Source organism: Lepidochelys olivacea, assembly GCF_965140295.1.
Source record: "Lepidochelys olivacea isolate rLepOli2 genome assembly, chromosome: 1".
Lineage (NCBI taxonomy): Eukaryota > Metazoa > Chordata > Testudines > Cheloniidae > Lepidochelys > Lepidochelys olivacea.
Window position 1 is genome coordinate 260,309,227 of NC_140411.1, and position 22,190 is coordinate 260,331,416.

Sequence of the window (22,190 nt, forward strand, 5' to 3'; positions counted from 1 at the left end):
CCCTGGAAGTGGCCAGCAGGTCTGGCTCCTAGGTGTGTGTGTGGGGGGGGGAACGGGGCTCCACATGCTGCCCCCACCCCAAGCACCGACTCTGCACTCCCATTGTCCGGAAACGGGGAGCCACAGCCAGTGGGAGCTGCGGGGCAGTGTCTGTGGGTGAGAGTAGCGCACAGAACCATCTGCCCCCCCCCCCCCCCCGCCTAGGAGCCGGACCTGCTGGCCGCTTCTCGGGCGCAGCGCGGAGTCAGAACAGGCAGGAAGCCTGTCTTAGCCCCCCGCTGCACTTCTGATTGGGAGCTGCCAGAGGTAAGCCCGCACCCCAACCCCAAGCCCCAACCCCCTGCTGCAGCCCTGAGCCCCCGCAAACCCAGAGCCCCCTCCTGCACCCTAAACCCCTCATCCCTTGGCCCCAGCCCAGAGCCTGCACCCCAAGCCCATAACCCCTCCTGCAACCCAACACCCTGCCTCAACATACAACCCCCTCCCGCATTCCAAATCCCTCAGCTCCACTCCCTCAGCCTGGAGCCCCCTCTTGCACCCCAAACCCCTCATCCTCAGCCCTACCCCAGAGCCCGCACCCCCAGCTGGAGTCCCCCCCGTACCCCAACTCCCTGCCCCACCCCAGGCCCCCCTCCTCCCATACCCTGAACCCCTCATTTCTAGCCCCTCGTCCTCACCCCCTCCCGCAGCCCAACTCCCTGCTGGGCGGGGGGGGGGGGCGCTCAGGGAAGGGGCGGGGCTAGACGGTTCAGTTTTGTGCCACGAGAAAGTGGGCAACCCTAATCCACATCCTGCTCCGGGGGGGCCGCTCTGCGCACGGTGGGGCAGCCCAGGCGGGTGAGTCCCCCGGCGCCCGCAGGCTCAGGGAAACCCCCCCCCCAGGCTGCGGGCGGGCGGGCCACCAGCACCAGGCAGCCGCCCCCGCCCCAGCTCGGCCCCTGCGGCGCTCCCGCTGCCCGCCAGGCGGCGCTGCGCGCTCCCCAAACCCGCCGGCCCGGCCTGGCCCGGCCAGGGCGCCGCTCTCGGCGCCTCCGCCCTCTGCGGGGCTGGGACCGGCGTGTCTCTGCGGCTGCTGCAAGATGGCGGCGCAAAGGAGGAGCCTGCTGCAGAGTGTGAGTGAGAGCTCCCCCCCCCGCAATGGCCCGGCGCTGTGTGGGGAGGAGGTGACTCCCCTGCTGGGGGCACACGCGGGGCTGTGGGGTAGGAGTGTCTATGGGGGGCATAGGCGGGGGGGTGGGGTGTGTATGGGGGCATAGGCGGGGAGTGGGGTGTCTATGGGGGCACAGGCAAGGGGGTGTGTATGGGGAGCACAAGCAGGGGGTGGGGTGTCTATGGGGGCACAGGTGGGGGGGTGTCTATGGGGGGCATAGGTGGGGGGTGGGGTGTCTATGGGGGCACAGGCAAGGGGGTGGGGCTACCCTGTCTCCCCGCCTGGGGGTGGGGGTGTGGAGAGAACATAGGGGAGGAGGGGGGTGGCTGTTGGGTGTCTGAGGGGCACAGGGAGGGGGTGAGTGAAGGGGATTATACTCCCCGCTGGATGACTGTGAGGGTTCTAGGGAGGGGTGTGAGACCCCTGCCGGCATATGAGTGTGTGTGCGTGGGGGGGGGGGGGGTTACCTGCATGCTCAGGGATGTGTGGTGTGTGCTCACCTAGAAGCAGTGTCTTTCTGTTCAGGGAAGCAGATGTCTATAGGAGGCATGTATATGGGAAAGCTGATTTGGGTGGGGAGGTGTGCGCTGTGTTTTGAAGGGATGGTTTTGGGAAGTGACTGTGCAGCTTTCTGGAGGAAATGTTTTCTGGGAGAAAAGTTGTAGGTGGGCAGGGTGGAGTAATTATGCCCCCAAGAGTTCCTCACTGTTTACCTTCACAACAGTAGATTGTTTCATGTTCCTTTGCTGGCTGCGGTTGGATGTGTGCAGCACAAAACCTGATCAGTCTGTTCCCCAAGTTCACCTGTACTCCTGCCCTAGAAGCATGAAAGATTACACCAGGCTTCATCTGGGGCAGTTAATGCTCTGCTCTTTTGAGTGCGAGATTCTGATGTGCATTCCAGTCCTGTTTCCTTGTTAGCGAGGGCTGGAGGTGCAGCTAGTGCTGCAGGCTTCTCAGCTTCAGAGTGGGAGAGTGGTGTTAAGTAATTTCGCTGGGGCAGCAAGGAATAAGAGGTCACTGGCTGGGTAGCTGCGTTCAGGACTGTGATGAAGTAGGAGGATGGTGCTCCATCCTGTGCAGAACCCAGTGTCCCTAGTTCTGAACCAGTTGGGATTCTACATGGGATCTTTCCTGTTTTTGTTCCCCAGGAGCAGCAGCCAAGCTGGACAGATGACTTGCCCCTCTGCCAGCTGTCTGGGGTGGGCTCAGCTCCAAATCGTTCCTACAGTGCAGATGGTAAGGGGACAGAAGGCCACCCATGGGAGGATAACTGGCTGAAATTCAGGTAAGGGGGCTGCAGGTGGAGATAGAAGCTCACAGATGGAGAGGCAGGACAGAAGTGGTGTGTGGCTTTTTACAGTAGGGGTCAGAAATGGGGCAGAATTAGAGTGTACAAGGCTTGTTAGGAGAGGCTCACAGTGGTGCTATCCGTCCCTGTCGTTGTACCTCACACCTGCGCTTAACCCCTCCACCCTGACCCTCTCTGGCAGGAGTGAGAACAACTACTATCTCTATGGGGTCTTCAATGGCTATGATGGCAACCGGGTCACCAACTTCGTGGGCCAGAGGCTCTCCGCGGAGCTGTTGCTGGGCCAGCTAAATGCAGATCACAGTGATGCTGATGTGCGCCGGGTCCTGCTGCAGGTAATGGAATTCTGCTGTGAAGACCCCATGCCTCCCCCTGTATCAACACCCCACTCTCCTTTTTGCCTTAGGATAAGCAATGTCCTGGCTCTTAAAGGGTGGGGAGAAGATTGTGGACATCTGGCACGAGCTGGGAGTGCAGTTGGCTTGAGAATGTGGAACAACACTATTCATTTCACTTTCGCCTAGCCTTCCTCTGTCACCCGATTTCCGTTAGTGCAGTGTTGACAACTCTGCAGGAAGTTGCATTCAGTCTTTCTTGGACATAGGAACAGGTCAGCTTAAGAAGGGGATTATAAGGAGAAACAAAGTGACTGTAGAGATGGAAGGGACCTCAAACGTTCATCAAATCCAACCCCTTGCTCTGAGGCAGGACCAAATAAATCTAGACCATCCCTGACAGTTGTTTGTCCATCCTGTTCCTTAAAAACCTCCAACAGTGGGAATTCCACAACTTCCTTTGGAAGTTGATTCCAGAATTTAACTACCCTTTTAGTTAGAAAGTTTTTCCTAATATCTAATCTAAATCTCCATTGATGCTGATTAAACCCCATTAACTTCTTGTCCTACCTTCTGCTGACATGGAGAACAATTGATCACAATCCTTTTTGTAACAGCCCTTATTATATTTGAAGACTGTCATCAGGTCCCTGCCTCAGTCATCTTTTCTTAAGACTAAATGAGCCCAGTTTTTTTTAAATCATTCCTCATAGGTCAAGTTTTCTAAACCTTGTACCATTTTTGTTGCTCTCTGGACTCTCTCCAATTCATCCTCATCTTTCTTAAAATGTGGTGCCCAGAATTGGACCCAGTACTCCAGCTGAGGCCTCAGGAATGCCGAGTAGAGCAGGACAGTTACCTCTCACGTCTTACATACAATACTCCTGTTAATACACTCCAGAATGCTATTAGCCTTTTTTGCAACTGCATCACATTGTTGGCTCATATTCAGTTGGTGATCCAGTATAACCCCAGGACCTTTTCAGCTGTGCTACCCCCTAGCCAGTTATTTCCCATTTTGTAGTTATGCATTTGATTTTTCTGTCCTAAGTGAAGTACTTTGCTCTTGTCTTTATTTAATTTCATCTTGTTGATTTCAGACCAGTTCTATAATTTGTCAACGTCTTTTTGAATTCTAATCTTGTCCTCCAGCGTGCTTTCAATCCCTCCCAGCTCGGTGTTGTCCACAAATTTTACAAGCATACTCTCCACTCCATTATCCAAGTCATTAATGAAAATATTGACAAGTACCAGACCCAGGACTGACTCCTGAGGGACCCCACTAGATGCATTATCCCAGTTTGATAGCAAACAATTGATAAATACTCTTTGAGTACAGTTTTTCAACCAGTTGGGTACCCACCTTATAGTGATTTCGTCTATAGACTTCATTTTTCTTAGTTTTCTTATGAGAATGCCATGTGGAGCTGTGTCAAAAACCTTACTAAAAATAAGATATATCACTCACGTCTACTGCTTCCACTATGCCAGTAATTCTGTCAAAGACGGAAATTAGGTTGGACTGGGATGATTTGTTCTTGACAAATCCATGCTCGCTATTCTTTATAACCCTATTATCCTCGAGGTGCTTACAAATTGATTATTTAATAATTTGTTCCAGTATCGATCCAGATATTGAAGTTAGGATGACTGGTCTATAATTCCCTGGGTCCTCTTCATTCCCCTTTTTAAAGATAGGTACTATGTTTGCTGTTCTCCAGTCCTCTGGGACTTCATCCCTCCTCTGTGAGTTCTTGAAAATAATTGCTAATGCTTCTGAGATTGCGTAGCTAGTTCCTTAAGTACCCTAGGATGAATTTAATCAGGCCCTGCCAACTTGAATACATTTAATTTATCTAAACATTCGTTAACCTTTTCTTTCCATATTTTGGCTTGTGTTCCTGCCGTCTGCTTGTTAATATTAATTGTGTTGGGTATCTGGTCATCATTGACCTTTTTTGTTTATGATAGTGAGTGAAGGGAAAACATTTAGGATATGGGGAGATGGGATTGTGAAACCGTTTCCTAAAGCAGCAGTAGATCTCTCTGGTCTCCCTGTGAGTTTAATTTTTCATTTCCTGCCCTTAAATGTTGTGTAATATTCCTACGTGCTGTTACCCAGTTTCACCACTCCACTTCAAAGTGGTTGCACGTCACTGGTGGGTATAGTGATCCCTGTGTATATACAAGTCTATACATCAGTTTGTAAAGTTGTTGAGTAGTGTAAGTTTTTGTTAGGATGGAAGGTAAGCAGACATCAGATTGCTGTGTTTGCAAAACAGCTGCTGTTAACTTGTCTCCTGTTAATATTTCCTGTCCCCTCGTAGGCTTTTGATGTGGCAGAAAGAAGTTTTCTGGAGTCCATTGATGATGCTTTGGCAGAGAAGGCCAGCCTTCAGTCCCAACTGCCAGAGGTAATCTGACTTTAGTGAAGGGATGCATTCCTGCCCCCTCCAAATTGCTCGATGGGATTTGAAGCCTCTTGTCTCTAGGTCACTGGCCTCGGTCTGGCCCACGGGAGGCTTTAACTGAAAATTGTTACCCTCTGGTGATCATTTGTTGGCTTGTGTGAAATGATTTAGGGATCTCAATCCAATTCCTGGCATTCCCACATCACATTAACCCACCATCACCATTGGCACTACTTGGACCCCTTACTGTTAGTCTCAGCAGAGAGGCCAAGAACTGAATGGGTCATGGAGACTAAACTCCGCACTCACCATTATAGGCGTGTTCCTTCTAAGACAAGGCTGAGGCATACAGGCAGGGAAGTGGGCATGGCCTCTGTGTCTATGAAGTGTCTGTTCTGCCAGTAAACAGGACTTCTGTCTGCAAGGTCTGTCAAATCTGGCACTATTATTTTTCAGTGCTAAACAATGTGCTCACCTCTGCACAAGATTAAAGATGGTCCCTGCCCTGAAGAGCTTACAGTGTCTGGTTGTGATTTCGATGCCATGGGTTGTGTAGGGTTAAGCTCCCCCCTTATCCTGTGTTCTAGGGGGTACCCCACCACCAGCTGCCTTCTCAGTACCAGAAGATTCTGGAGAGATTGAAGGCCTTGGAGCGGGAGATCTCTGGAGGAGCTATGGCTATTGTGGCTGTCATACTCAACAACAAGCTCTACATCGCCAATGTAGGTGTGTTCCTCTTCTTCACCCGCTTGATCTTGATATTTCTGAGGGTGGCTGCAGCTCTGGCAGAGTGAGGAGAACCTGAGTTTGGGAAACAATTGGATTGCTTCTTACATTGTGAGAAATGCACTTGAGTTAATTGGGGATGGCAGTGAAATCAAAATGGTCCAGAAGCTGGTTGCTAGGTCTGTGCCTCTCCAAAGGTTGGCTGTTCTAATGTTTGTGACCAAAGACACGTGGGAAAGGGGCTGAGTACAGTAGTGTGGTTCCCTAGGGAAGAAAGGAACTGTCTGTGTTTGCAGGCACTGGTTGAGGACTGGATTAGGGGTTGGTCCAGATTGTTTTGTATGCTATTGAGGGGCTATTTGTAGGAGATTGCAGTGAAGGTTTGTGTGCTCTTCATTCCCTTCCCTCTTTTCCTTCCTTGTTCCCCTTTTCTCCTACCATCTCTTTGGATTTTCTCCCTCTCTTCCACCTCTCCACCCCCTCGTTATAGTCACCAGGTCCTCACATGCTGCTCCCACCACAGGTACGAACCGCGCACTGCTGTGCAAGTCTACGGTGGATGGGTTGCAGGTGACACAGCTGAACGTGGACCACACCACGGAGAATGAGGATGAGCTCTTCCGCTTCTCCCAGCTGGGTAAGTGATCATAGAATATCAGGGTTGGAAGGGACCTCAGGAGGTCATCTAGTCCAACCACCTGCTCAAAGCAGGACCAATCTCCAGCTAAATCATCCCAGCCAGGGCTTTGTGAAGCCTGACCTTAAAAACTTCAAAGGAAGGAGATTCCACCACCTCCCTAGTAACGCATTCCAGTGCTTCACCACCCTCCTAGTGAAAAAGCTTTCCTAATATCCAGCCTAAACCTCCCCCACTGCAACTTGAGACCATTACTCCTCGTTCTGTCATCTGCTACCACTGAGAACAGTCTAGAGCCATCCTCTTTGGAACCCCCTTTCAGGTAGTTGAAAGCAGCTATTAAATTCCCCCCTCATTCTTCTCTTCCGCAGACTAAACAATCCCAGTTCCCTCAGTTTCTCCTCATAAGTCATGTGTTCCAGTCCCCTAATCATTTTTGTTGCCCTCCGCTGGATGCTTTCCAATTTTTTCACATCCTTCTTGTAGTGTGGGGCCCAAAACTGGACACAGTACTCCAGATGTGGCCTCACCAATGTCAAATAGATCACGTCCCTCGATTTGCTGGCAGTGCCCCTACTTATACATCCCAAAATGCCATTGGCCTTCTTGGCAACAAGGACACACTGTTGACTCATATCCAACTTATCATCCACTGTAACCCCTAGGTCCTTTTCTGCAGAACTGCTGCCTAGCCATTCGGTCCCGAGTCTGTAGCGGTACATGGGATTCTTCCATCCTAACTGCAGGACTCTGCACTTGTCCTCATCAGATTTCTTTTGACCCAATCCTCTAATTTGTCTAGGTCCCTCTGTATCCTATCCCTACCCTCCAGCGTATCTACCTCTCCTCCCAGTTTAGTGTCATCTTCAAACTTGCTGAGGGTGCAATCCACGCCATCCTCCAGGTCATTAATGAAGATATTGAACAAAACCGGCCCCAGGACCGACCCTTGGGACACTCCACTTGAAACCAGCTGCCAACTAGACATGGAGCCATTGCTCACTACCTGTTGAGCTTGACAATCTATCCAGCTTTCTATCCACCTTATAGTCCATTCATCCAGCCCATACTTCTTTAACTTGCTGGCAAGAATACTGTGGGAGACCATGTCAAAAGCTTTGCTAAAGTCAAGGAATAACACATCCACTGCTTTCCCCTCATCCACAGAGCCAGTTATCTCATCGTAGAAGGATATTAGATTAGTCAGGCATGACTTGCCTTTGGTGAATCCATGCTGACTGTTCCTGATCACTTTCCTCTCCTCTAAGTGCTTCAGAATTGATTCCTTGAGGACCTGCTCCATGATTTTTCCAGGGACTGAGGTGAGGCTGACTGGCCTGTAGTTCCCCGGATCCTCCTCCTTCCCTTTTTTAAAGATGGGCACTACATTAGCCTTTTTCCAGTAGTCCGGGACCTCCCCCGTTCGCCATGAGTTTTCAAAGATAATGGCCAATGGCTCTGCAATCACATCTGCCAACTCCTTTAGCGCTCTCGGATGCAGCACATCCAGCCTCATGGACTTGTGCTCGTCCAGCTTTTCTAAATAGTCCCAAACCACTTTTCTCCACAGAGGGCTGGTCACCTCCTCCCCATGCTGTGCGGCCCAGTGCAGTAGTCTGGGAGCTGACCTTGTTCATGAAGACAGAGGCAAATAAAGCATTGAGTACATTAGCTTTTTCCACATCCTCTGTCACTAGGTTGCCTCCCTCATTCAGTAAGGGGCCCACACTTTCCTTGACTTTCTTCTTGTTGCTAATATACCTGAAGAAACCCTTCTTGTTACTCTTAACATCTCTTGCTAGCTGCAACTCCAAGTGTGATTTGGCCTTCCTGATTTCACTCCTGCATGCCTGAGCAATATTTTTATACTCCTCCCTGGTCATTTGTCCAATCTTCCACTTCTTATAAGCTTCTTTTTTGTGTTTAAGATCAGCAAGGATTTCACTGTTAAGCCAAGCTGGTAGCCTGTCATATTTACTATTCTTTCTACACATCGGGATGGTTTGTTCCTGTAACCTCAATAAGGATTCTTTAAAATACAGCCATCTCTCCTGGACTCCTTTCCCCCTCATGTTATTCTCCCAGGGGATCCTGCCCATCAGTTCCCTGAGGGAGTCAAAGTCTGCTTTTCTGAAGTCCAGGGTCCGTATTCTGCTGCTCTCCTTTCTTCCTTGTGTCAGGATCCTGAACTTGACCATCTCATGGTCACTGCCTCCCAGGTTCCCATCCACTTTTGCTTCCCGGTTCGTGAGCAGCAGGTCAAGAAGAGCTCTGCCCCTAGTTGGTTCCTCTAGCACTTGCACCAGGAAATTGTCCCCTACACTTTCCAAAAATGTCCTGGATTGTCTGTGCACTGCTGTATTGCTCTCCCAGCAGATATCAGGGTGATTGAAGTCTCCCATGAGAACCAGGGTCTGCGATCTAGTAACTTCCGTTAGTTGCCGGAAGAAAGCCTCGTCCACCTCATCCACCGGTCCAGTGGTCTATAGCAGACTCCCACCACGACATCACCCTTGTTGCTCACATTTCTAAACTTAATCCAGAGACTCTCAGGTTTTTCTGCAGTTAAATACCAGAGCTCTGAACAGTCATACTGCTCTCTTACATACAATGCAACTCCCCCAGCTTTTCTGCCCTGCCTGAACAGTTTAGGACTGTGATGAGTCCCAGGAAGAGGGGAGCTGTGTTCAGTGGATCCAGAGATAGGCAGCCCTCTGCATGCTGATGCAGGTGATGAAAGAGCAGTCAGGGCTAGGGTCCAGTTCCATCCGTACTGGTGTCTGCCTCACAAAACCCCCCTCTCCTCTGGCACTATTTTGGACTTCTGCTGGCAGTCAAGCAGAGAGGCCAAGGAATGAATGAGCCATGGTGACTGAACTTCCTTCTCACCCAGACTAGGTCCCTCCAGGGCTAGGTTGACATACATTAATGAGGAATAATATGGAGTTGGAGCTTGCACTGCTACTACCCCCTGTGCTGTATCTGTTGTGGGGATAGAGAGGATTTTGTCTCAAGGGCTGTGAGTCCAGCACCTTACATCCTGTTCCCCAGAAGCTCCTGGGAAGTAGCTATGAGCTGGAGGGGCATTCTGGGTTGTGATATATGCAACCAAGCACCCACAAAAACCAGTGGTAGTCTGAGGCTTATGGACTAAACAGTCAAATAAGGCTCCTTTTCCCCAGGGCCCCATGCTGCGCACTCTGCTGCCTGCACACCCAATCCGTTAGCCAGCCAGTGTATCCTACTTGATTCTGTCTGCAGTTACATCCACCTCTAGTGTCAGTGAACTGTATCAGAAGTTTAACATTGTTCCTGATGCTCTCCCTTACTTGGTTAAGCTGCATTTTAGTTGTGCCTTCTGGTTTTACTGGCAATTGATATCTAACTCCAAGCAGCCTTTACGCAACACTGGAGACTGACAGGCATATGTAAAGGCTGGATCATACACACTGACTGGTTGGCAAACCAGGAGCCTCTTTGTATTGGTCTGACAATCTCAAGAATCATCCATGCCAGGAGCCAGCAAGTCAGCCACACTAAATGACTGAGTCAGTCTCAGCCTGGAGGAGATTTCAGGGCTGTGTCTTCCTATTGGGAGTAGATGTTGGACCATCCACGTTGTGAATGTGATTGGAATCAGATGGGAGTCTGACCTGGACTCCTGTGTTCACCATGGGGTGGCGACAGTCACCTTTTAGAACTAATTTTTTCCAAAATTCTTTTGTGCCTATTGTCCAGTCATAATTAGGAACATGGGACTTGCCAGCGCAGATCAGACTCTAGAGGCCTGCCTAGTCCAGCATTCTGTCTCTAATAGTAGTCATGACCCGATGATTCAATGGAAGGTGCTAGAACCCCCAGAATGGACAACTAACCTGTCCAGATGAGAAGTTCCTTTCTCACTGCAGCTAGTTAGTGATTGGTTTATGCCCTGAAGCAAAAGTGTTTGTATTCCTATTCCTTCTAAGTTTTTTGCCATATAAGTGCCTGCTTGTGGCTCAGATTGGTGGGTTTTTTACCCTTTTCTCCGGAGCAGCTAATGTTAATGTAGGCACCTAATCTGTGAGAGGCATTGAATTTGCTTGTTCAACTCATCCACTCAACCCCTGGATTACAAAGATGGTGTAGTGGGGTTGAAGGCTGGGGGCTGGGATGGCAGTCGCAGATGGAGAGGGAGCTGGACAGAGTCCCTTGCATCTTATTTCACATAAGACACCCTTCTCTCCCCTTTTGCAGGGTCTACAGGCAACCTTGCTGTAAAGTTTGACTGTGCTTCTGGAATTCCTGTACACCCAGCACTGCAGCTAGCGGTGGCTTTGGAACTGGTCGTGGGCTTTTTGTCCCAGGGCCAAGTGTCCAATTCAGTGTGTGTGTGTGCTCTCTTGCTCTTCTCTAAAGTTCCTGGAGCAACTGATGGGGAAAAGCTGTCTCCTTTAAAAACTGGGACAGGATGAGCTGCTCTTCCTCCCTTCCCTGTTGAGTTCCTGAAGGTTTCTTGATGTCTCTTCATGTCCCTTAGTTTACCCTTTGTGGTGTCTTTAACTATGGGTGTTTCCTTTCTCCTTCCTCAGGATACAAGTGCAGGAAATTCAGGAGGTATATCAAAGAATCAATGAACTTTTTTCTTTATCTGTCAGGTTTGGATGCAGGGAAAATAAAGCAAGTTGGAACTATCTGTGGGCAAGAGAGCACCCGGCGCATTGGAGATTACAAGGTCAAATATGGCTACACTGATATTGAACTGCTCAGGTTAGAAAAAGTTCAACTTTGTGGTCTTGCTCTCTCCCCAGTCCTGCTTTCTTCTGAAGGCAGGTTCCCCCTTCCACCTGCCTGCGTCACTCTATTAAATACTAAATCAGCTTTCTCCGTTCAGTGCTGCTAAATCTAAGCCCATCATAGCTGAGCCTGAAATCCATGGAGGGCAGCCATTGGATGGGGTGACTGGCTTCCTGGTACTCATGTCAGAAGGGCTCTACAAAGCTCTGGAGGCGGCTCACGGGCCCGGGCAGGCCAATCAGGTGAGAACTTCCTGGCTGGAGGCATTCCCAAAGGTGTTAAATCATCCCATCCGTGCCAGCTCCACTCATGCAAGCTGCCTTGCACAGATGTCCTGTTAGCACCACCATGGTTGGATGCATCATCCCAGTCTGCAGTGGGGTGAGTGAGCTGTTCTGGCAGAGTGGTTTTTCCAGGCTGTTTTCCCTGTCTTGAAATGGAGCAGTGGGATGGTTCCAGACCACAAAGGTCAGTTCAGGGTGGGACATTCAGGCCTCTCCAACTATCTGACTGGGCAGTTACCATAAGAACCTTTCACGCTGGATGGCTGGGTCAGGGTTCCCCCAGAATACTCTCCTAAAGTCCTTTTCTCTCTCCACGGTCAGGAGATCGCAGCCATGATCGCCACCGAGTTTGCTAAGCAAACGTCGTTAGATGCCGTGGCTCAGGCTGTGGTGGACCGGGTTAAGCGGATCCATTGTGACACCTTTGCCAGTGGTGGGGAACGATCCAAGTTCTGCCCCTGGCATGAGGATATGACGCTGCTGGTGAGGAACTTTGGGTACCCGCTGGGCGAGATGAGCCAGCCCATGCTGACCCCGACACAAGGTATGGGAGGGAGAGAACAGGAAAAAGAGGGTGGGTGGAGTGGAGATTAGTACCCCTCTGTCCTGCCAACACTGACCTGATGCCAGGGGAAGAAGCCTTTGATGGAGATTTTGTTCCCCCACATCCTTAAGGGAATTATCACTTCAATACCAGGTGTCCAAGGTGTCCTTACACAGTGTGATTCAGAGGCTGGAGGGCACTGGAGAGAGCAACTGGGGACATACAGGATCTCAGTAGGCCAGGCCCCTCTGGCAGTTGTGGGGAACTACAGACACTGGGGTTTCCATGCACTCTCCCACATCTCATGACAGCTGTTATGTTCCTTTTCCCCCCACTTTTCAGGAGGCCGCATCTATCCTGTCTCTGTGCCGTACTCCAGTGCCCAGAGCACAAGCAAGACCAGCGTAACGCTGTCCCTTGTCATGCCTTCCCAAGGCCAGATGGTCAATGGTGCCCACAGCAGCTCCACCCTGGATGAAGCCACACCCACGCTCACTAAGTAAATGACGTGTGCTATTTCAGTACCAATTGTCCCTCCCTGCTTCTCACTCAGTGTGGTTTGGGTGGTGGAATAAATAGAATCCTTGGTGGACTGGGTGGTCTAGTAGTCAGTGCCTGGGCAGTGGTAGGGGAGTCTGGGCTCACCCACTCCATTGGACTTAGACCAAGGGCCTCAGGTCAGCCGGCTGGCCCATGGAGAGGCTGTGGCTGTGCAGGTCGCCTGGCTGGCTGGTGGATTGCACGCAGGAGAAAAGAAAGAAGGGTTGAATTTACATCATATTTTTGGGGAGGGACATTTCTCCACCATGCAAGATCATGGTTGGCTTTGATTTCAGCGCCACCTTTGCCATAGAGAGGGGCGTACACCTCCTGCTGTGCCAGTAACTTTTTGGTTCCCACCTTCCAGTTGCTCCAGGAACAGTGGAGCTGCCGTATCCACGTTGCAGTTCACATGGTGAAAAGTGCTTCTTGCTGACAGACTCTGCTGTAGGGGCAAGGAAGGAAGTGTGATTTTCACCCTCAGTTTTTTCTTACTCTGTCCTCCACCCCTCAAATGCTCCGTGCGTCAGGCCTGTCGTGATGAGGCAGCTCTCTTATCACCTGTGAATATCAGAGTGGATCTGAACATGTCTCCATAACGTTCCTGGAGGAGTGAGGGACCGCAGCTACATGTTTCTGTTAGCCATGGGGAGGGATAATTTGATACGGTTAAGAGGCATTGGCATTTGAGATGCACTAGGCATGGACTGATTAAAATGTACATGTCTGTGTTCTCTCCCGCCACTTTTCTGCAGTCAGAGCCCAACAGTGACTCTCCAGTCCACAAACACCCATACCCAGAGCAGCAGCTCGAGCTCAGATGGCGGCCTCTTCCGCTCCCGCCCCTCCCACTCACTCCAGCCAGATGAGGATGGACGTGTTGAGCCCTATGTGGACTTTGCAGAGTTCTACCGGCTTTGGAACATGGACCACGGTGAACAGGGAATATTAACAGTGTCCTGATGTAGGGAGGAGAGGTGTGCCTTGCAACCACCAGGAGCTCGCCTAGAGGAGCGAATGAAGACTGAGGTGAGAATGAAATAACTCCAGGTGGTGGCCAGGTTCTGTCATGAATTGTAACCTGGATCCAGGCTGTGATGAACCCCGGGCTTGGGTGCTGATGCAACTCTCTTATCAACATGTATGTGGCTTTTGCATTTCACCTTCTTCTCTGGGAAACCCCATGAATATGGGAAGGGGTCACGAACTTATCCCTCACCACCAGTATTATGGACAGCGTCAGCAGGGAGGGCTCTGTTATGGCGAGGGCAAGAGAAGATGTCTGTACAGTGGCTGTACATCGTGTGTGTATATACGCAGTCATATATTGCAGTGCAGAAACACTAGGCTGTGATACCAGTGTTTAACTCCATAGAAGATACCTCCATTTTGCAGAATAAATAATATATAGCTACTGTCACCTGCGTGGCTTGCTGTGTTTTCTTCAGAGGAAATTTTAGTGCTGGTGAAAGGAAGGTGTTGGGCTGACAGCCCTAGAGATTGAAACCTTCAGAACAGGTGAGACAGTCAGTAGCATGCCAGCTTCTCCCTGCATGTGTGTATTGGACCTCTTTGGGAAGGGCCCTTTTTAAGCAAGAGGGCAGGGATTTTAGTCTCCTTGGCTTCTGCAGTTCTTGGACTTTTAGTGAGGTCAGGGCTTGAATAGTTTTAGCTGTAATGCAGAGACTTGCCCAACAGGAATTACGACCTCTAGAGTAATTACCGTGTTGGAGGTAATTACTGGTCGGTAATTACTGGTCGGAGCTTGTCTAGAACTGATAACGTGAAAGGGAAAGGCTCTTTATCCCACTCATAATCTCCTGCCCCATCCAGTCACACAGCTTGGGACTTCAAGTTAAAATGTAACTTCAGATCCTCAGAAGGTCTTGTCCAGAGAGTGCTCTCCTAAAGCTCCCTCACTTCCCCACACGCCCTTCTGTCTGCCTCTGGCAGACTCCAGGAATCAAAGAACTGTAGTTGCAGAGGGCAAATTGTAGCACAATGAATTAGAAAACGGAATCTTGATGCTGGTCTCTTAGCAAAGGGAGATGTGAGCCTGTCAGCTTCCTAGGAGTATTCTTATCGTCGATATGAGAGAGACTGGCCTAGTGGATAGAGCAATGGACTAGCCCTCAGGAGACCTGAGTTCTGTTCCCAGCATGGTCATGTCACTTCACCACTCTGTTCCTCTAATTCCCCATCTGTAAAACAGGGCATTGATACCTGCCTGCTTTGTAAAGTGCTGATGCAAAATGCTAGCCTAAAAAGAGGTAGCCTAAAAGTTTGTTGTTTTTATGTAGTACCCAGAGTGTGCGAGGGACTGTGCAGACTTTATCTTAGCAGTTGTGCACTGAAGATCTTACAAATGCAAGTTTAGACAAAACAGACTGCTGCTGATAAACAGCGGGATGGACTGTGGGGTGGGGCAGTCAGAGCTGGCAAGAGGATGTTGTTACTTAGTAATGTGTTACTTAGTAATGTTTTGAAGGATAAGCGGAGTCCAGAACTTGAAATAACATGGGGGTGGAGGAGGAGTAGGGAGTGCTGCAGGGCAAGATTAGAGTTTATCTGAAATATGTGGGCCAGACCAAACTAGCATAGAAAGCTGCATTTGATCTGAAAAGTACAAAGAAATGCCCTGAACACACGTGTGGGTGGTTTGCTCCCTATATGTGCCAAATACAGATGCTGTTGGCTCTGCATGACCCAACTTTGATTCATACTTGCTGGGTGGATCTTGGCTGCTAATTTTTCCTTCCAAATTATCATAGAAAAGTTCAATTCTCTGCCCTTCTTGGACTTCTGGGAAGGTTGGGGTGCTGGGTATATCTGGGCATGCTGGAGCGGTGCCCCTTGTCAAATCCATTCAAACCTGACAAGGAAATGGCATATGTTGGGCTGAGTGAGGGGATCCCTTTTAAGACAGGAGAGCAGTATGAGCCTCTCTGATGTTCTGTCTGTTGTTGGCTTGATGAGACCTGGAGATGGAAGTCCTCTCCTTATTTGCAGAAAAGCAAGCTTTCCCTACAGTGCACTTCTCCCCTGACTTAGAGGAAATCACAGCCCATTGAGTCCTTGGTGTCTGAGAGTTCTCATAGATGTCTGGGATATCTGTCATCCTAGAATCAGAACTGAGATCCTCACTTCGTTCCCCATAGCCTGTGGAACAGCTATCCAGTGAGAATGATCTGTGTCTGCTGACGTGGACTGAATTGGAGTCGGTGAAAGATTCCAATCCCATCCTCAATTCCCTGCCCTGTATATTGATATCTGTATAAACAGGCCTTCCTAACCTACTTCCCACCCCCATCTATGCTGTTGGCTAATTAGTCTGAGATCAGTTCCAATGGAAAATGTTCCACATGTGACTATTTCAGAGAAAAGTTCAAGAATTACCAACACATTTAACAGGACATGCTAAACAAACTTATCTTTTGACCTAATTACTGATCGAGTGAATACAAGGAATGAAGTGGCCGTAGTGCGGTATGTGGATTGCGCTAAGGTGTTCATAGAGAACCCCCACCCCAAAATAAGAAGATGGAGAAAAGCTTACCCTCTTGAAAATTACTACAGCCTGGGTTAGAAATCTAAGTAATGAAAAGACTCCAAAGGTAGGGGAAGATGTATGAATAGTACCACGTTGGCTACAATAGAAATCAGAAGTTAATATATTCATTAGTGAGTTATAAGGAGATACAGAGTGAGCAGTGATCAAATTCCAAGTAATATCTTCTCTCCTGCTCTTCCCCTCACCCCCCACCCCAAAAAAACAAACAAAAACAAAAACCCAGCTAAGTAGCAGACATAGGAGGACAGAACCAAATTCTACAGCATGATCTGGAGAAACCCACAGACACCTGCATGCAATGTGATGAATTTCAGTATCACTGAAAGAGTAAAGTCCCACACAGGAGGAGAGCAAACAAACAGTGCAGCTACCCAGCAGGAGACTGCTAGCTTCTCTCAAGCAAATTAAATGTTGAATATGCTGTGGAATTCTGGTGTGAAGAAAACTGATACCCTTCTCTGTGAGCAATCTCATGTAAATGAGGTCTGTAATGGTGAATAGCCCTGTAACTGGACTTTGAATAAGAGTTGTAGACCTGGTCTCCAGTATACAATCACAAGGGCAGGAAAAGGGGTTACAAGGATCAGAGAAAGAGAGAGCCCTAAACATGCAATCTAAGGCAAATACTGCTGTAGGGAAGAGGTAAGTGAACTGCAGTCTCTGAACCCCATTAGGATGACAATATAAATCAAGAAAGGGGATTGTTCCCGCTCCCCTGTACAGATAGTAAGACAAGAAATGATCCAAGCTAAAGCAGAGTCCAGAGAGTATTAGGCAGTGTTGAAGGCGACTCTAAGGGTTTTGGATGCACTTCTTGCTCTTAGCATCAAACTCTCTGTAGCAGTATGCCTCTGCCAAACATACACAGTGAGATCACATCTATATTGCACCCAGCTGCAGGCCAGGCTGGGTCCAAATACCACGGAGAGACATGAAAGGGCTTTTTAACCCCTCAGCCATCTACTGAACATCTGTCACCTCTATTCCTGTAAACTGAAGACGATTCAAGCTTTCCTGAACTTACATAGCAAGAAGGAAAAGATTTGTGATGTTTGCCTGCAGCTGTCCGCTGTGGTCATGTGATCTCCTGAACTGAGCTGAGTCAGGCTTGGCCTGTATTCTAATAGACTTCCAAGGAAGTGCCTGAGTAGAGCACGAAGTAGTGTCAGTGGCAGGTTTACTCATGTCAGTTCTGAACTAGCACTCCAAACATAACATGAGAGGTGTCTGTTCTGTTGTCTTCTAGCCTGCCATGCCCCTTGGGAAAGGGTACCAGCATGAGTTAGAGGCTCATGTAGCAGCCCGTGACTTGTTTGAGCAAGCCTGGAATCCCAAACAAACATGCAGAAAAGATATGAGCTGTTTTATTTGAGTACTCACATCCAACCATCTAAGACCAAAATCAATATATAAGCAAACATAGAAACAATGCCTTCACTTTGCGAAATGTAATTTGTCTCATACTTCCCCAGAGTCTTACCTTCAGCTAATCTCCTACTCTGAGAGCCCAGGGTTTTCGCTTGCTCACAGACAGGGTGTCTAAACACATGGGGGAGGTATTTACTGACCTCTCTAGCTAATAGGGCTGAAGAAATACTTCCTGCTCAGACCACTCAAAGCCTCCATTGGTTTGCATACTTATTCCTCCCTTAGAAGAGTAAGTTTTCAAGCTACTTTGTATAAGGGAGAGAATTTCCCAGATCTGACCCTCAAACTATTCCATACCGCCAGTCTGTCGTCCCTGCCAGTGTGCTAAGCCTCAAAATGAGAAGTTACATTAGTGAGCAAGCTACAGATAAAATAAAGGAACATATAAAAGGCAAAGAAGCAGCCAGTGTGTGCTCCAAGTCTTTCAGTTTAGACTAACAAACGTTAATGAAAGGGGCAATACATCTTTTAAAAATCTATCTTAGAAATACGTACGGTGTATCTGTGACACCTCTGTACTGAGCAGCAGTTAAAGATAATGGGTGTAGGCAGAAAGAATATTCTAATGGTCTCCCCCCACCACCGCTCTATAGCCTGTGACCTGGATAATTATCCATAATATTAATGGGGTTGTATTTGGAATCCTAACATGTACTAGTATTAACCTATCTTAATAAGTGTTAGTTGTATAATGTGTCCATTGTAAATATGCCACTATAGAAAGATTAGGTATTTCAAAATCCTATGGTACTTGTTGCAAAAGTAGGAGTGTTATTCCAAGTATTCTGGCTAACATCCAAAACAAGTAATTACATTCTGCCAACGTGGACTCCCCACTGGGGTTTCAAATAAATGTAATGATCATTGTTGCTTCTTGTCTTAAACCATTGTGTATTGTTGCTGTATGTTGCTAAACAGCTGCCACATTCCATCCCAGAGTTGGCTACGTTTCATGGGGGGCTCAAGTTGTCCCCGTGTACATATGAACCATAAGACTCTTCGGGATTCTATGCAAAAGAAGCACAGTATAGATGGAAGCTATTAATATTTATCCTCTGAAGCTGAGAACATAACTGAAAAGAGAGGGACTGGAACAACTGAATTCAGGCTACTCAACAGTCAGAACTGATGAGAAGAGAGATGTCCTGAAGGAATAAGAGCCAAGAGCATAAGGAATTTTCTGCGTGAAGGATTTAAAGCACAGTGGAGCATGGGAGGGAAAAGGCTAGGACTCCCTCCGTTGGAAACAAGAGAAGCTATGGCAGGTACAATGCTATGGTGACATAGCACGAACTCCTTAGTCAAGGGTGACTCTCCTTTTCCACTATAATGTCCATTTGGGGACACACACACACACTAGCCAGGCTGTCTACACACACACACACACACACACACACACACCCCCCTCTACTAAGGGAGTTTTCCCACAGCTTGAGGCAAATTAGACAGTTTCCAAGAGATGGGAAATTCTACTGGAGGATAGTTCTGACGGAGAGGTATTATTTTGATCATGCACACAAGTGTGCTAGATGCTTTAAGAGGTCCCTAACACTCCTTCCCCCCACCCACCCACCCACCCAATTGCACAAGAACAGCTTGGCCTAGAAATGTCACATTTGTGTTGCTTTGCTGGCTTTCTCCAGGAGGAGACCTTAGCAGGCTACTGATTTAGGGTCAGATTCCAATATGCTTCTGTGGAGTGTGATACTTAATAAGTTGTCCCATTGATTTCATAGAGACTACTCACAAAGTAAGATAGAAGGTGCTAATGTGCATGAGTAAAGGGGGCAGAATCTGTCCCTGAGTAAAGTGGGGCAATAAACACTTCAGGATGCCCACACGTTCTGCATACATATGTGGAGTCTGGCAGAACTTCTGTGCTCTGGCATGGGATCATAAGGCCTCGATTGTAGCTGCTTTGCCAGGTGTCCTTTAGGTTAGGATGGTCACACTCCCACACTGCATCCTTCCTAAGGCCCATGTTGGAGCGGCTGTGCCATCTGCACCTTAGCTTCCCCATAGCCACAGATAACAATTTAACACATGGGCCGCTTCACCTTGAATAGTCCCTCAGAATATGTGCTAATTACTTATGCTATAAACTATCTGTTCAATCTTGTATTTAGTTGTGACACTTCAGGATGCCCACATGTTCTGCATACATATGTGGAGTCTGGCAGAACTTCTGTGCTCTGGCATGGGATCATAAGGCCTCGATTGTAGCTGCTTTGCCAGGTGTCCTTTAGGTTAGGATGGTCACACTCCCACACTGCATCCTTCCTAAGGCCCATGTTGGAGCGGCTGTGCCATCTGCACCTTAGCTTCCCCATAGCCACAGATAACAATTTAACACATGGGCCGCTTCACCTTGAATAGTCCCTCAGAATATGTGCTAATTACTTATGCTATAAACTATCTGTTCAATCTTGTATTTAGTTGTGACATTCTGAGTACCTTTCCCAGACCTGAAGAAGCGCTCTGTGTACGCGCAAAAGCTTGTTTCTCTCACCAACAGATGTTGGTCCAATAAAAAAATATTACCTCGCCCACCTTGTCTTTCTAATGTCCTGGAACCGACACATCTATCTCAATACTACATAAAACAGTCTCGAAACACCTGAGGAAATGTGATGGGGCCCCTAGGGTGCAACCTGGATTGTGAGACCACTGAGCCCTCTGTCCCACCAACCTCAAGTATCTGTCTCACCCTGTGATGCTTTTGGCAAGCTACAAACCTCTGGCAGGTGCAGCACTTACACCGACCTCCACTGGCAGGGACACACTCAACTGAGTTGCCTGAATGTTTTCCCCAGACACTCATGAACCAACAATAGAGAGGATCCAGCCAGTTACCCCCAGCTCCCCAGCCTTGCACCCCAGAACTGTACTGTCTTGCCCTGGTCAGAAGCCTGACCAGTGTACGTTCATTGCCCAGTTTGTCTCTCTCGATGTGGAGAGGACGCACACTGGCCTTTGTAAACTGAGCTGAGATTTCCCAAACACTTCAACCAAAACACACTGTTTTAGGTAAAATATAAAACAGATTTATTAAGTACAGAAAGATAGATTTTAAGTGATTATAATTAGCAAGCATAGAGATCAAAGTTGGTTACCTAAGAAACAAAAATAAATTTGCAGTCTGAGTTCTATAAACTAAACAGAATTTGAGTCAACTAGTGTCTCACCCTGACAGATGGTACAAACTGGTCACAGATGTTCAGTGCATAGGCTGGAACTGCCTTCCAGCCCAGGACCACCCTCCCCTGGTTCAAAGACTTTGTCCTCTAGACATGTTTCCAGGTGTTGAGTTGTGGGAGGGGTGAGGCCAAGTCATGATGTCACTTCTCTTTATAGTTTCTTCCAGCTTGCTGGAAAGATCTTTTGCGATAATGTGGGTCAAACAGCCTCCATTGTATATACGCTCTCTCCAAGATGTTGGGGGAGTGGATTCCCTTCACTGGCCTTCAGTGCATCTGGCTGCTCCATTGTTGTACCTGAAAGGTATTCCCAACCTCACAATATATTTCAGGCACACACACATAGCAAAATGTCATCACTTTCCATACAATGACAGCACATACCATCCAACAGGAGGATATTCATGTTCCACAGATCAAGACTTTAAAAATGATACCTCACAAGGCATACTTTGTACAAAACACATCCTAATTATATGACAGTGATGAATATGGGGGTTCCAGGGTGCTGCTTTGAGTTACAGAGTACCACAGGAAATAGTTGGCAAAACGCTGAATGTGGCCTGAAGATTGTGAATATCCATGATTTTAAACACCCCTGAGAGAGTATTGCAGATTTCTCAAAAAACAACTGTTAGCCTGGAAATCCAAAGTGAAGGTTCCTGGGATGGTGTGTATAGACCCCACACTGGCAAACAAAGGGTTAACAGGAGCCTAAGAGCCCAATTAGCCCTCCTGGTGGTCCCTGGAGGGTGGGCCATGCCCAATTTAGCATTAGGCCCAGCTGCAGAGGAGCTGGGTCACTATGATAGAGGCAGATGGAGTTATAAACAGGAAGGAAAGCAAGGGGAAGTGAGTATGCACTGGGGATCTCTACTTTGGTATAGATGCCTGCAGCATCAGGAAGTTGACCTATGAATAGGGTTGCTATGTGGCTGGTTTTCAGCTAGCTTCCTTGTTAGCCGATAGCGTTAATGTGCTGTTAGTTTTTTTTTTTTTCAGTTGGGGTGCGTTAGAATGTTCTATGTTTCACATCCCTGTAATCCAGGTAAAGTAAAAAAAAAAGTGATAAAATAACATCAAAATACACTTTAAAATCTGTGTGTGTGTGTAAAATGTTTCCCTCAAACACTTTAGCTGTAGCTGGATCCTTTTTGTTAGGTGGCCAGTGGCTGGCTTTTGTTGGTGTTTGGGTGATGGCCAATGGCTGTTCTTATTATGCCTCGGCAGTAGTAACCCTGCCTCTGGATGGAGTAGAAAAATTCGCATAGAGCAAAAG

At 48.3% G+C, this 22,190-nt stretch overlaps 1 protein-coding gene across 1 annotated transcript; it reads left to right on the forward strand.

Moving 5' to 3' along the window:
• The first annotated feature begins 973 nt into the window (after positions 1-973).
• TAB1 (TGF-beta activated kinase 1 (MAP3K7) binding protein 1) lies at positions 974-14,135 on the forward strand. Its single transcript, XM_084632221.1, has 11 exons — positions 974-1,112; positions 2,302-2,438; positions 2,644-2,797; positions 5,125-5,211; positions 5,796-5,934; positions 6,458-6,571; positions 11,209-11,320; positions 11,445-11,589; positions 11,953-12,175; positions 12,518-12,674; positions 13,471-14,135. The coding sequence occupies exons 1-11, from the start codon at positions 1,080-1,082 to the stop codon at positions 13,676-13,678; spliced, it is 1,509 nt and encodes a 502-aa protein (XP_084488347.1). The 5' UTR covers positions 974-1,079; the 3' UTR covers positions 13,679-14,135.
• The last annotated feature ends 8,055 nt before the right edge of the window (positions 14,136-22,190 follow it).

Excerpts from the sequence above, each read along its gene's own strand:
- TAB1 (XM_084632221.1), top strand. The coding sequence starts at position 1,080 with ATGGCGGCGCAAAGGAGGAGCCTGCTGCAGAGT. Across the intron at positions 1,113-2,301 it reads GGAGGAGCCTGCTGCAGAGT|GAGCAGCAGCCAAGCTGGAC; the intron begins GTGAGTGAGAGC and ends TTTGTTCCCCAG. Across the intron at positions 12,176-12,517 it reads CATGCTGACCCCGACACAAG|GAGGCCGCATCTATCCTGTC; the intron begins GTATGGGAGGGA and ends CCCACTTTTCAG.